The sequence below is a fragment of the Clytia hemisphaerica genome, unplaced genomic scaffold, assembly GCF_902728285.1.
Source record: "Clytia hemisphaerica strain Z4C2 unplaced genomic scaffold, Clytia hemisphaerica genome assembly, whole genome shotgun sequence".
NCBI classification, from domain to species: Eukaryota; Metazoa; Cnidaria; class Hydrozoa; order Leptothecata; family Clytiidae; genus Clytia; species Clytia hemisphaerica.
In genome coordinates this window covers 275,457-288,509 of record NW_027103289.1, presented here as the reverse complement: position 1 = coordinate 288,509, position 13,053 = coordinate 275,457, and the positions used below count along the sequence as shown (strand labels likewise).

Here is a 13,053-nt window from a genome sequence, read left to right as displayed (position 1 = left end):
AGTTGAGAAATTCAAATCTAAAATCTGCTCGAGATCTCAAAATTAATTAGTAGTTTTAACTCTGATTATACAGGACCAAACTCTTCACATTATAATGTAAAAAATTCTAGAATAATATCATGAAAATAGTGTCAAGTTTTGGCAATTGTCCAGAATTGTCAAGACTTGTCTATGTCACTGGTGAAGACAGCTGTGAAGAAAGTTTTTCATTTCCATTCCCAGCAAACTTTCGAATCGAATACAACAAATTTCACTTTACTTTCAATCATATGTCAATTTACTTTCCACCATTTTATTAATGAAATATTTTCAAACTAGCGACCAGATAGAGAGACCACATCGAACAGCCAATAAAAACAATAACAAACAAACAGTTTCTTTTTCCACTGGAATAGGCCTGGAATAAACAAAATAATTCTTCCTGGTTTCATGCCATATCCAAAAGATATTCGGTGCCATCCCAAAGCATACAAAAAGTACAAGTTCGTCTTCCTTTCAATCATCATTGGATTGCAGCACTTATGGTTCTAGGTAGGATAGGATCTAATCTGATTTGATAATTTTCATTCTCAAGTTTCAGTCTCTGGATTCTTCAATCCTGTTATGGAAATAACCCAACAACTCTGCTGCTGTTGATGCAAAAAAAGGATTTCCATCTTCTTTTCTCCTCCATCCACTGATACTGTTTTTTTTCGTTCGGTTTTCAACTTTTCAAAACAAATGATTTTGGTTCTCTCAAAAAAAAATTTCAAAATTCGAATCACAAAATTCGAATTACAAAATTCGAAAGTTCGAAAATCTATTTGAACTTTACCGATCGAAGCAATGCAGCGACTTCTTAAAAAACGAAAAAAGCACACGCGATGGAGTGCAGCTTGTCCAAAGTCACGGCAAAATGAGCTGCGCCGAAGAGAAAATCTTGGACGGACTTTCCCGTCCAAGAACATTCGATTCCACGGCAAAAAGTAACAGACGTTAAATCGCGATAAAAAAGCGGTTTTCGTCTAACAGGCTATATATCGGCTAAAGACAGTTTTTAGCTGGCGAGAGGTTAGAAAGTGAAGCCCCAGACATTACGTAATGTTTTCGAAATTGAACTCTCCCCGATACGAATTAGGCGCGACTTAAAATTTTTTTCATGAGTTTCAAAATTGAAGCGGTGGTTGTTTGTTGGACTTGGTTGCTACTTATTTTCTTGTATAGCATGGATGAATCAACTTTGTTGAAGAATTTGGCGTTCCAGTTTGGTATCGAAGCTTTTCACCAGCCCCAAGTTAATGTTCTGAGGGCATTTTTTAATGGAAAACACACATATTTCAGTGCCCCAACAGGTTTGATTTGACAGGCAGTCATTATAGTAGTTTCATCTCTCCCAAAAACTCTACTTTATTTGAGACAACTTCTCAAGATTGACCATCTAGGCTACTAGGCAGGCATCATACTTAAAAATGGTTTTTGAATTATACCCATCAAAACAGCAGGGTAAAGATTCCAATTTTATCAAACGTACGTGTGTTTATACTATAATAAAATTAAAAAAATTAAGAAAGCTTAAACAAATTTAACGTAGTCATAAATTAAAAATCAGTTGTGTTATTGTCATTTAGGCTATGGAAAGTCAGTTGTTTTCCAAGCAGTGCCGAGGTACTTTGAGGAGTTACGTCCAGAGATTAGCAATCCAGTGCTTCTAGTATTTTCACCACTCATAGCCTTGATAAACGATCAGATCAAGGCTGCTGGGGATAGCTGTATCATGGCTATTTCCTTAGACAAGACTGTAACTGATGAGTGTTATGAAGGTATGTCTATATTATTTAGATTTAGAATTATTTTACTTAAGATAAGTCTGGTTGTTAGTATAGACTCTAGATTCATCAACAAAGAAGTACTCTTCTCTTAACTTAGGGGCCTACTGTAATAAATTAATACTTCGTCCTAAATTGATATTCATATAAGCCCTACCGTGAACATCAAATGACTGACCAATCAAAGCAGAAGAATTTCAAAACAAATGAACTACGCAGCTCCATTCACAGCTCTACTCTACAATTTTTGTTTTGATTTTATATACTTTGTATTTTAATGACCGACCAGGTCATTCATTTGAGGGCTATGCATGTTATCCTCCACTGATGAAAGTTACCCGATCTCACAGTAACAATTAGCATGGAGTAACATGGCTTTACTTTCAGGCGACTTCAGATAAATAACCCCTCGTTTCCTTAAACATTTTGGCAAATAACCCTCAATAACTGTCATTTGTTTATTACACACCAAAGAGTAGAGCAATAGCAATGTACTATTAAGTAAGCTGTCAGATAGTACAGCAGTTTCATTTTATAATATCTCTTAAAAAGTTTTATCTGAATTCAATGTTGTTCCCTCCAAGATATCAAAGCTGGTACATATTCATTGGTGTATGCCTGTCCAGAAGTGTTGGAGACGAAACGTTGGCGAATGTTGTTTTCTGATTCTGAGTTTGTTGACCGTTGTATAGGAGTCGTAGTTGATGAAGCACATGTAATGGTTGAATGGTTTGTAGATTATTTTAATCTTTCGGAAAGGCTTTACCATGTTTTTTTCATGACATTAATGAACCACATTTTTTTGTCTTCTAAAATTTTACAAACCTCCTGCTCTCTAACACTACTAATTTTCTATTTTTGAGTGTCTCTTCATATATTATATGTCAACTAACCAGTCGTTACACGATTTCACTTAAAACATATTTAACAACCATAGGGGCAAGTCATCAAATGAATCCACAAAAGCATTCAGAGAAAGCTATTCCAAGATTGTTGAGCTGCAAAGTCTCTTGTCATCAAAAGCAAGGTTCATGTTGTTCACTGCCACTGCAACCTCTGCTACTCAGGCCACCATCTTCTCAATGCTAAATCTTCAATCAAACGATGTGTACTGTGAAATATATCACCCTAACAAAAATAATGTTAGGTAATAATTATTTAACTTTGGTATATACAAAATATTCAACTAATTTTCTGATCTGACATTTTGTGGTTACAGTATAGTAAAATTATAGTTATGATGGATGATAATAGATATTTGATTATAAAAAATTAGTAATAGCTCTCTTAGTAGATAATGTTATTAGAAGAAATTCCTAAACTTTGTCTGTCAGGTTTCAAATCAAATCTTTAAAAAGAAATTTTTTTATTCACAAGGATTTTTAGACTTCAAGAAAAAGTACAATGATAAGGCTATCAGTATCACATCATTTTTTGTCAATAGATTCACAGTCGAGCAGATTTCAATGGGCAAAGAGGATGGCAGGTATCTTGTCAATTTCTTTGACTTTATCATGGAAGAAATAATTGCCAAAAAAGAGCATACCTGCAAAACCATTATATATGTCAACACAAGAAAGGAGGTCAACCTGTTAAATAATGGAATGGCCTCTAAACTCGGAGTTGATCTTTTTCTTAGTGGAAAGGAGGGTAATCCAAGGTACCGCCTTGTTGAAGAGTTCCATGCATATAGTCCACAGTCAGTAAAAAATCATGTCCTTGCCCAAGCTTCAATCCTTGAAAGTCATCTACGTGTCATCATATGCACATCAGCTTTTGGTATGGGGGTCAATGTTAAAGGTTTTAACCGATGCATCCATTTTGGACCGCCCTCTACGGTTGAATCTTTTGTTCAGGAGGTTGGCAGAGTTGGTAGAGATGGTTCACCAAGCGAAAGTATTTTGATGTTCCATAAAAGTTTGGCAACCCATGCATCGTCTGATATGGTTGAGTATGCTGGAAGCCATGTTAAGTGTAGGCGGGATTTTTTGATGGTCAAGTTTCCAGGGACCTACTCGTCTCTTTCTAACTGTACTTGTTGTGATCTTTGTTCAAATGTCTGTCAATGTAAGGAACCAAATTGTTGTAAGAAATTGAAGCAACTTAATGTGAATGCTCAAGCTCCTGTAACTGAGCGTAGAAGAAACGTATCAATGGCTGAAAGGGATGAACTTAGGGGGTTATTGAATGATTTCCGTATGGAGATCTTCAATAAAAAGAAAAATCTAAAACAGGTATCATTGCCTAACTTGTTCCATGAGTTCACAGAGTACCATGTGAAGCAAGTTATGGTAAATGTTACAAAAATTTTCAACATCCAAGATCTTAAATCTCGTGTTGAGATCTGGCGGACAAGACATGCAATCGAAGTCTTAAAAATTATAAACTCTGTTTTTCATGATATTGAAATAGACCAAATGGAACAGCTAAATCTTGAAGAGGAGCCTCTGGGGCTTGATGATGCAAGTTTTATGAATGATACCAGATATCAATCTGTGACAGACTCACAAGTCAATAGCTATCTTCTTTCTGATTGCACTGATGGCAATATTTCGAAACGAACTCTTGAAGATGAAGACTTTTAATTTATACTTACATGTTTTGTGCACCCCTTTATCAGGGGGTTGGTCTAAAAAGCAGGGTTAGCTTGTGGGGTACCCCTTTTTTGCCCAAATATTTGAAGGCTAGTGCAGGCTAGTGTTTTAATTTGTTAAAATACAATGTTAGAACCTTTAACAGAAATCTGGTTTAAATTTAAAATCCCCAACATTCTAAAACAGACTCAAAATGAAAATCAGACCAATGGGTTATCTCATAACATCAATGGATAATTTACCTCATACCTATGATAACTTTAGGGATTCACACCTTGTAGTTGTAAGGATTACATATCAAGGATACATTTATTAATTATAGGTAATCAAAAGGTCTAAGTTCAAATAGTAGAAAAAACAAATTTTGACCATGTTGTGTTAATTCAAGTTAAATCTTTGGCTACCCTCCTTTTTAGACCAACCCATTATCAGGTCAGTTATAGTTAAGGAAAGTCCAAATCATAAAGACAAATTCAATATTGTCATTATTGGAAATAGAGAGATGTCTTCAAATCTATATATACAACTAACAGCAAATTTTGGGTTTTGGCTGATGATATTGATTATTATAATATTCTGAAAAAAATTGATATCAGTTTACCAAAATATTTTTTGATATCCTTAGTTTCTTTGAAAACCTGGCATTCCTGGGTAAAAAATTGATTAGCTTCAAGTGAACAATTTTTCTTTTACTGATATCAGTTATGGTATTCATGAGTTTTAATGACATAATTGAAAAAAGGTGTTAAATTGCATTTATAGAATTGAAGTCAAGACAAATATAATTATTGAATTCTCAAATTTCTTTGGTCTCTTTTCAAGGTATTTACTAACCCCACATTAGGTGCTTGCTTCATCTTTAAATTTCTCTTGTTTTTAAATAATGTACACGCTTTTTTTTTTATAAGAATAACTTCTATAAGAATATCAGGGTGAGATTTCGGGTTTAAAACAATAGGCCTATTGTTTAGAACAATAGAAAAATAAGAATAATGCTTACCCTCAACCAAAGTACACTATTCTTATAAAAAAAAAGCGTGTATGGTTCTATTTTCTTTTTATGTAGAATTTTTGGTTATATTTTGTCAGTGAAAATTATAGTCAAGTCTTTTATTGCAGTCTATTCTTGGAAAATGGCAAAAGTACTTAATATTATGGTATATTATATAATACATTTATTCAGAAGTTGTAGCAAATCTTTTGATTAGAAGATTTTTTACAAATTTTTAGATGTAAAGTATATACAAGTTCAACGTTTTTATCAGACTATTTTACTTTGAGTAAGGTTCTAGACACTTATTAATTTTCATGCAAGTATAATATATAATAATAATGTAATGATATAATAATGAACTGAGATATTCAAAATATAAACTGATTAAGATACAAAATTGGGTTAAGATACAAAATGGGGTTAAGATATAAAGGAGGGTTCAGATACAAAATGGTTTGGATACAAAATAATACAAAATAATAAAAAAAATCCAAAAACTAGAAAATCAACGAACAGTTTTTAGGGTTTTCATCTGATGTTTGTGCGTTTCGATCCATTTATGAAACTTCGTCATGTCAAAATTGACGAGCATGCTTTCCTTTTGATTTGAAAAGTATTTATATTCTCGTCCAGGAGTTGATTGAAGTGCCTTTTCGGCCACAATTTGTTTTACTAATTTAATGAGATCTCCGTCATCTCTTTTCTTTGTATGTTTTCCTGAACGTTTTTTCAATTCGTTTTCATCGTCAAACTTCTCTAGGAGCTCCTTATTGAAATGAAGTGCTTTTGCGTACCTTGAAACAAAATAAATAAATTGTATAAAACCCAGGTTTATGTAAATTATTATTTCAAGTCTTAGTTTTACTGAAATTGTTGGGATGGAATAGAAATAACTTGGGACGAAAAACATCTACATTAACCTATAACCTTAAAGTATCGTTTCAGATAAAAAGAAATAATGAATTTATAATAGCTACCTTGTCATCACTTTTTCATCCATGGCATTTGGACCTAACTTTCTCTTGATGGTTTTCACCAGCCGGATGTAATGCTCGCATTGCAAATCCAAAGGTATGTTGTGTCCTGAAAGTAAAAGTGATTGACATAAATATACAAATACTGCTATATTTTTTATATTAATCTTCTTTCCATCATCCAACAAAGCAGACGATTGTTTAGTTTCCTTATCTTTTTCAGGTCATTTGCAAAAATCGAAAGGATTCATTTTATGGACCGAAAACTTGTTTGTTGGAAACAGAAGACACCTGCAAAAGGAACAGTCAGGTAGATTATATTACCTTTCCCATTTTTGTTTCTACAAGTGCGGTTCCACATCAGGCTGTAAGCTTCTTTCTCACTTAAAAGGCAATTAAGCTGCAAAATCAAATAAAACGCCTCCACGTTATATTTTTTGCTATGTAGTCCATCTTTGAAGAAGTATGGGAACAGGAACTTCCAGCACCTTATCACTCTGTCTCCATCTCCTTCTTTCACTGCATCGGAAAAATTTTCCCACAGAGCTAAATACTCCATCAGTGCGATCTGATAATTCAACATGTCATCTTGGATCTGAAAGACAAGAAAATCCTAAGCTAAGGTCTCATACGTGTGAACCTTAATTTCAAAATTTAAATTAAATCATTTTTTGATTTTAAAAAGGATTAGCCTTTAAAGATATCTTGACTTACGTTTTCTACTTGATGTTCTTTCTGTAGATGTGTGCGAAGAGATTTTCCAATGAATTCGAAGAGTTTGTCACACAAGTTGCACTTGAATTTCCCTTCTACACTAATGAATTCAACTTGCTTCTTTGTAAGATAATTCTCGGCAGTTGACGAACGTAGAATGTAGTTGTCAACAACCTCTGTGCAGATGCTCTCCAACTTTCTGTAGAAATAATAAGAATAATCGTAATGATAATGATAATTTATCATCAGTGAAACATTTTTTTAAATAGAAGATGTTTTGCGAAAATATTCTAATAATTAAATCTAACCTCCTTTTTTCTTCTGGCGAAGCCAACTTTTCAAAGTAATCCACGTTAAAAGATTTGGTCATTTCGTCGACGTCACTGATTTCGAGTATATCAAGGCCGGCTGCGATAACTCTAGCTTTGAATTCGACGTCAAGAAAGCTTCTCACAGCGGAATAATGCTTTTTGACTTCTGTTGCCACGTTTCTACGGTTGATGAAGGACTTATCAGCCCCCAAGGTACATTTGTCCGGGAAGGAATTCTTGAAGAAATGATCCATGGCATACTAAAATATAATGTTATCGCAATCAATAGTAAAGATATTCATATTTCTGCTAGAATTAGTAGAAAACCGTAAGAGCCATTTAAAATACCCAAATCTATTCTTACCTGCAATATTTTCATGTCGAAATGAAAATCAGCCACTTCACAGTGCATTCCTTCGAATCTTTCTTTTGCGTCAAATGCGCCAGCTGATTGAAACATTACATTTATACATCGCTCAATGGTTAGCTGATCTCCGACAATTGCTTTTTCCGTAAATGTTATGTCGTCCCCTTTCCCCGAAGTTGACTGGTATTGTTGGAGATCTTCGAGAACCTTTCTACACCCTTCATTTGTATTTTCATTCTCGTATATTATCCCCAAGAAAACCTGAAATTTACAGATATAAAAAAGTCTAGTTTTAAATTTAAGATATATCTTGCAATGTCTGCTTCTCTAATCGTAACATCGTAAAAGACATGTATTCTTAGTTGCACACAATGCATACTTTTTACGATTTGGAGGATTTTTAACGTTTGAAATATCATGATCTGAAGCCCATTGCTCGGGGATAATAGACGATATCGGATTTAGATAAATGCAATGCATTCTGGTTTCTAGGGACTCTCAAAGGAATTATAATCTATTTAATTGATCTATTATAATTCCTTTGAGAGTCCCTAGAAACCAGAATGCATTGCATTTATCTAAATCCGATATCGTCTATTGTCCCAGCCAGGATTTGAATTTGAAACGTGAATAACCTTATAAATAATCTTGTGAATAATCTTAGACTTACAGTGTCACTCTTTTTTCTCATTTCTTTAGAATGATCGTGGCGGATGTGACGGATTACTTCAGACTGGAATGGTTTCAAGCATTTTACGTGTTCAGTCAAGATTCTCGATATTAACACAATATAGTTCAGACGTTGTTTTACATGTTCGGCTGGAGAACAAAGAAACGAACTGTTATCCAATTCGTCAATGGTGTATTTTGGGTGCGTTCCGCTTAATTCGTCAGGTGGGGTGACTCTATCAAAAACAGCAAGTTTCGCAGTATGGTGTGTGCTGACGTTTTGGTTGTTCTCGTCCATGTCTGACACTTTATGGGTGGTATCCAAATTGTCGATAACAGCCTTGAAATCTTTTTCAGTGACTATTGTGGAAAAGAAATAAGATTACTACATAAAATACATTACAACGGAACTATTATAATGCTCGAAAACAAAACTTTTTTAAGACTAGAACTCCCGTGATGAATATAAAGAAAGATTGATTTACGACGTACAATTGAACTCCAAGGATTTTTTAGCGGACTTTTCAGTATTGGAAATGCTTGGTCGTTCAACCGTGGTAATTTCAAAGTTAACAACAGACTGTTCAGCCGCGACGGAATTGGATTGATCGCCAGATCGTTCAGTCCTGATGATTCTGGGATTGGCGTCGGACCTTTTGGGTGTAGAACCTGTGTAAATAAGAAAAGGGTTTCCAACGTACGTAGCTTTATGAAATGGTGTAGATAAATATTAAAATTATTCTGACTATGGAAAAAGTTGAAATTAAATGATATTGTTACCAGATATTGGTGGAGCGACCATTTTCTCAATAACGGATTCTTCGTTTTGTGTGTTAGTTTCTAAACGAACCAATAAAGCTAATAGCATTAGATTTTGTGAAGGCTAACTTTCGCAGATTTCGTGAATTCATGCTGAATTTTTAATTTGAAAAGGCGTCATTTCTAAAATCATATAAACAAATTTCTAAAATTGTCCTTATTGACGTTAAAGAAACGTTAGAAAGTATATATAAACAACTAGTATGTAGATTTTGGCAGTATAAATCCACGAAATCGTGAAAATATTATCCCAAAAAGCGTCATCTGCAAAATCTAGCCCTTGCAAAATTAAATCATTTTAAAGTTATGTAAACTGCCTTTAATAATCACGTTTCACGTTTCATCATATTCCACTCAAAATTCAATTAGTAGCACTAGAAATTAGCGTGAAAATTAAGTAGTATCCTACCTAAAGTTGTGTTCTTCTCGACATGTTTTTCAAAAATCTCCAAATTAGTTTGGTTGAGAATGTCTAAAAATATGATGTATTTTTTAAACATAATACAATACACCTTTTCATAAATAACGTCACGAACATCACTTGCCTCGTTTTGAAATTATTGCCATGGTGATTAACTCCCAGCGGATTTTATTACAGCTACTTTCTATTTATAAAAAAATCATTCAAGGGTTATCATCATCAAGGGATATGATCACCATGGAAATTTGTGTGAATACGAGGCAATTGATGTTCGTGACGTAATTTATGAAAAGGTCTATTCGTGTAAATTTTCATAGTCATTGTACATTTTTTAACTAAATGATGATTCTCGTGTAATATTTAATAGTTCCTTCGAATTTGTTGAAGAATAAGAAACCAAAACTAGACACTGTCTTAAATTTAACTAGGACTTTATAATGAGTGCTAATTTAGAGAAATTGAAAAACTTTAGATATATTTTAGGCGTACAAACTTTCGCGAGCATAAACTTTTACGAATCAAGACTTAAAATTGAGATTTTCACATAAAAAATAGCTTACAGGAACAAATTCTTCTTCGTTTAGCTTGAAACATTTGTTCTTTGACATATTAGTCTTTTAGCAGGCTAAAAAGTGCCATAAAAGTTACGTTTTATTCAAAGTTTGGAGCTTTGCAGATTTTTAATTTTTTCAAGAATTTTTCGCGAGCATAAACTTTCGCGAATAGTCCTTCCTGGAATTTCGGAAAGGGCCTAAATTCGCGAAAATAGCGAAAGTTTTTGCTCGCGAAAGTTTGTACGCCTAAATTGTGTTAATTTAGAGGAATTGATAGAGCTTTCGAAAGTATTAAGAAATTTTACCTGACAAAGGAATCTTTGGGCCTATATCTTCCATTTTCCGATACTTTGCCCATCTCGCTGTTTCGTCCAAATGATCTGGTTTTCTCACGACTTTGACCTCTGTCTCTTTAACACCTTCTTTCTTAAAAATACGCCTCCGAACCATATCGTCATGACCTTCCCCAAATTCGTCCATCTTCTTATTAATGTAAGGGTTACTCACAAGAAGTTTAAGGGCACCGAAACGTTTTAATAAAGACTGAAAGAGATTATAGAGAGATATATAATATTTTTCGCTTGAAAAATAAAAAAAGACTCTACTTTGTTTCGAGTCTCAATTTCTCTTGATTGGCAAAATTTGAACCCTGATAGATTTTTTTCCAAACCTAAGTTGAAAAAAGGTTCGAATGATCACATGTAGACCATGCCAGATAAAATTTTCAATTTTGCGACCCGTCAGACATTTTTGGGCCTTTAAATTACTGAAAGAATTTTAGCCAGATGAAAATTTTTGAAAAGGAGGCTAATGCAGCAGAATTGTGGCAAAGGAGGGAACTTTAAAAAGTATTTTCCAAAAATTATTAATCGGAGCGGTTGGAATAAGAATGTCCTGGGCTGAAAATTTTCGAAAAATTAATTAGCGGGAGGGGGAGATTTCTTTTGGAAAAAAATTAGGTAGAAAGATTATTTTTAAATGATTTACGGTGTATGATGAGTGATTTTGCATCAGTGTCAAATATAGCTGAACAGTAGTGACTCTTCTTGAATTGTTTTTAAACATGACAGCAGCGGCCATTACAATTGCATTTGTGGTTGACATAGTTGATAGCTTGGTGACATCTTTTGTGGCAGCAACAGACAAAAAACTCTCCAAAAGAGGACACAGTGTTTTCAGCTCCTTATGTGCCTTTTTGAACGAAAAGCCTAAGAGGTCTTCCTTTCGGGTACTTTTGAAAATGGTTGGAGAAAATTCACCGTCAACCTAGATATTAATAAAAATTTATCATAAAGTACTCTCGGGTACCTAATAGCCGGGGGGGTTGGAATAAGCGGGGGGGGGGTTGGAAAAAATCTCAAAACTTAATAAGCGGGGGGGGGGTTGGAATAAAAATGTCCTGGGTGGAAAATTTTTGAAAAATTAATTAGCGGGGGGGGGACGGCTATTAGGTACCCAAGAGTACTTCACTCCAAACTACTACAGTTCAAATTGAAAATTCAAAGATTTATTCAACCTCCAAAATGTAAAAAAGAATGATAAATGAAATTAAAGTTACAACGGAACTTCAATGTTCTTATAATTTTCAGAACTACCGACAAGATTGACTCCCTACTTCACGTCTTTAGGACCTGTTTGATCTAGTTTCTCCTGATAAAAATGTTTGTAATTTTGTCTGTCTCTAACCATGCGTGATTATTGAATAACATGAGAAAACACAAACCAGATTCTGATTCAAAAAGCAACTACAATACATACATAATCAAAGTAAATTTGACGATGCACATACAATAGCAGCTTCCAAACCTCAAAATTGGATTGATGTTTCTGTATGTTTTCAACTGAAGAATCTGGCTAAAACAAACTGAATGTAAAACATCACAGAAAAAAATCATACCTTTTCAAGACATATTCTTTGGCATTCTTTTCTGATGTCTTTCTGTAAATAACTCAAAATTTCTTTCCTGGTGTCTTCCATGTGTAGGACACAGAACCCGATAGGATTGTTTCTGAGTAGTCTTACTGCCAATGAATTAAACTGAGGTTTAAGCTATAAAATAAAAAATCGTCTAAATTGTAGTTAAAACTAAAGCAGTTAGCCTGGATATCCAAGCTAAACTAATCATTTTCACGATTTTTTTTCGTTTTCTAGATGTCTGTAAACCCAGGGTTGTTATTTACTAGCGGTGTGAAATAATTGAATTTTAAAAGAACCTTGCTACAGTTTACAGCATCAAAATAATATGAAACATCAAAACTTATCAAAATCAAAAAAAAATCATTTGCAGTCTACTATTTCGAATCAAAGAACCAATGTCGATTTCCCAAAAGATTCTAATAATTTTTCTTTGTTACGAATACAATTGCATTTTCTTTTATATGATCATAAGTAAAATTTACCTCTGTAATTCTGGATCCACTTGGCCAGCTGACATAAACAAAACTTCGGGTGACCTCTGATTTCGAAACAGCAAAAGATAACTCGGTTTGGCAAGCAAACGATCGGACAGACACTGGTTCGTCTACTTCTTCCTCATTGGTATCAATCTATTAGAATCGTTGTAGATAAAGTGAAGTTTTTACAATTGTCCATCAGGTGAATAACATTCCCAACTCTCTAACTAAATACTACCTTGTAGAAATCTATACCAAAGGCCCAATTACCCATAGTACCCATCAGGGTCTGTTTCTCATTTTCCACATCTTGCCACCAAAAATCTCTCTGCCCCCCATCAATCATAAAAGTTGTTATTACTATATTAGTTCTAATTCAAGAATAAAAGGAAAAAAGGAAACAATGGTTAGGAATTTAAACTGTAATATTGCAGTAA

The 13,053-nt window shown here is 33.9% G+C and overlaps 2 protein-coding genes and 2 long non-coding RNA genes across 4 annotated transcripts; 2 read left to right on the top strand and 2 right to left on the bottom strand.

The window, feature by feature from the left end:
• The first annotated feature begins 1,153 nt into the window (after positions 1–1,153).
• Positions 1,154–5,265, top strand: LOC136809183 (probable ATP-dependent DNA helicase RecS). Its single transcript, XM_067065706.1, has 5 exons — positions 1,154–1,331; positions 1,608–1,799; positions 2,390–2,534; positions 2,743–2,952; positions 3,250–5,265. The coding sequence occupies exons 1-5, from the start codon at positions 1,205–1,207 to the stop codon at positions 4,388–4,390; spliced, it is 1,815 nt and encodes a 604-aa protein (XP_066921807.1). The 5' UTR covers positions 1,154–1,204; the 3' UTR covers positions 4,391–5,265.
• Positions 5,266–5,781: 516 nt separating this feature from the next.
• Positions 5,782–8,830, bottom strand: LOC136809338 (uncharacterized). Its single transcript, XM_067065862.1, has 7 exons — positions 8,430–8,830; positions 7,757–8,020; positions 7,390–7,652; positions 7,082–7,280; positions 6,692–6,962; positions 6,371–6,476; positions 5,782–6,187 (listed from the first exon to the last, which is right to left on the bottom strand). The coding sequence occupies exons 1-7, from the start codon at positions 8,724–8,726 to the stop codon at positions 5,899–5,901; spliced, it is 1,689 nt and encodes a 562-aa protein (XP_066921963.1). The 5' UTR covers positions 8,727–8,830; the 3' UTR covers positions 5,782–5,898.
• Positions 6,380–8,549, top strand: LOC136809348 (uncharacterized). The gene is made up of 3 exons (XR_010846970.1): positions 6,380–6,464; positions 6,591–6,677; positions 8,459–8,549. It is a non-coding gene; the product is annotated as an uncharacterized lncRNA (long non-coding RNA).
• Positions 8,831–10,567: 1,737 nt separating the features above from the next.
• Positions 10,568–12,719, bottom strand: LOC136809356 (uncharacterized). Its single transcript, XR_010846971.1, has 3 exons — positions 12,623–12,719; positions 11,210–11,488; positions 10,568–10,765 (listed from the first exon to the last, which is right to left on the bottom strand). It is a non-coding gene; the product is annotated as an uncharacterized lncRNA (long non-coding RNA).
• Between the last annotated feature and the right edge of the window lie 334 nt (positions 12,720–13,053).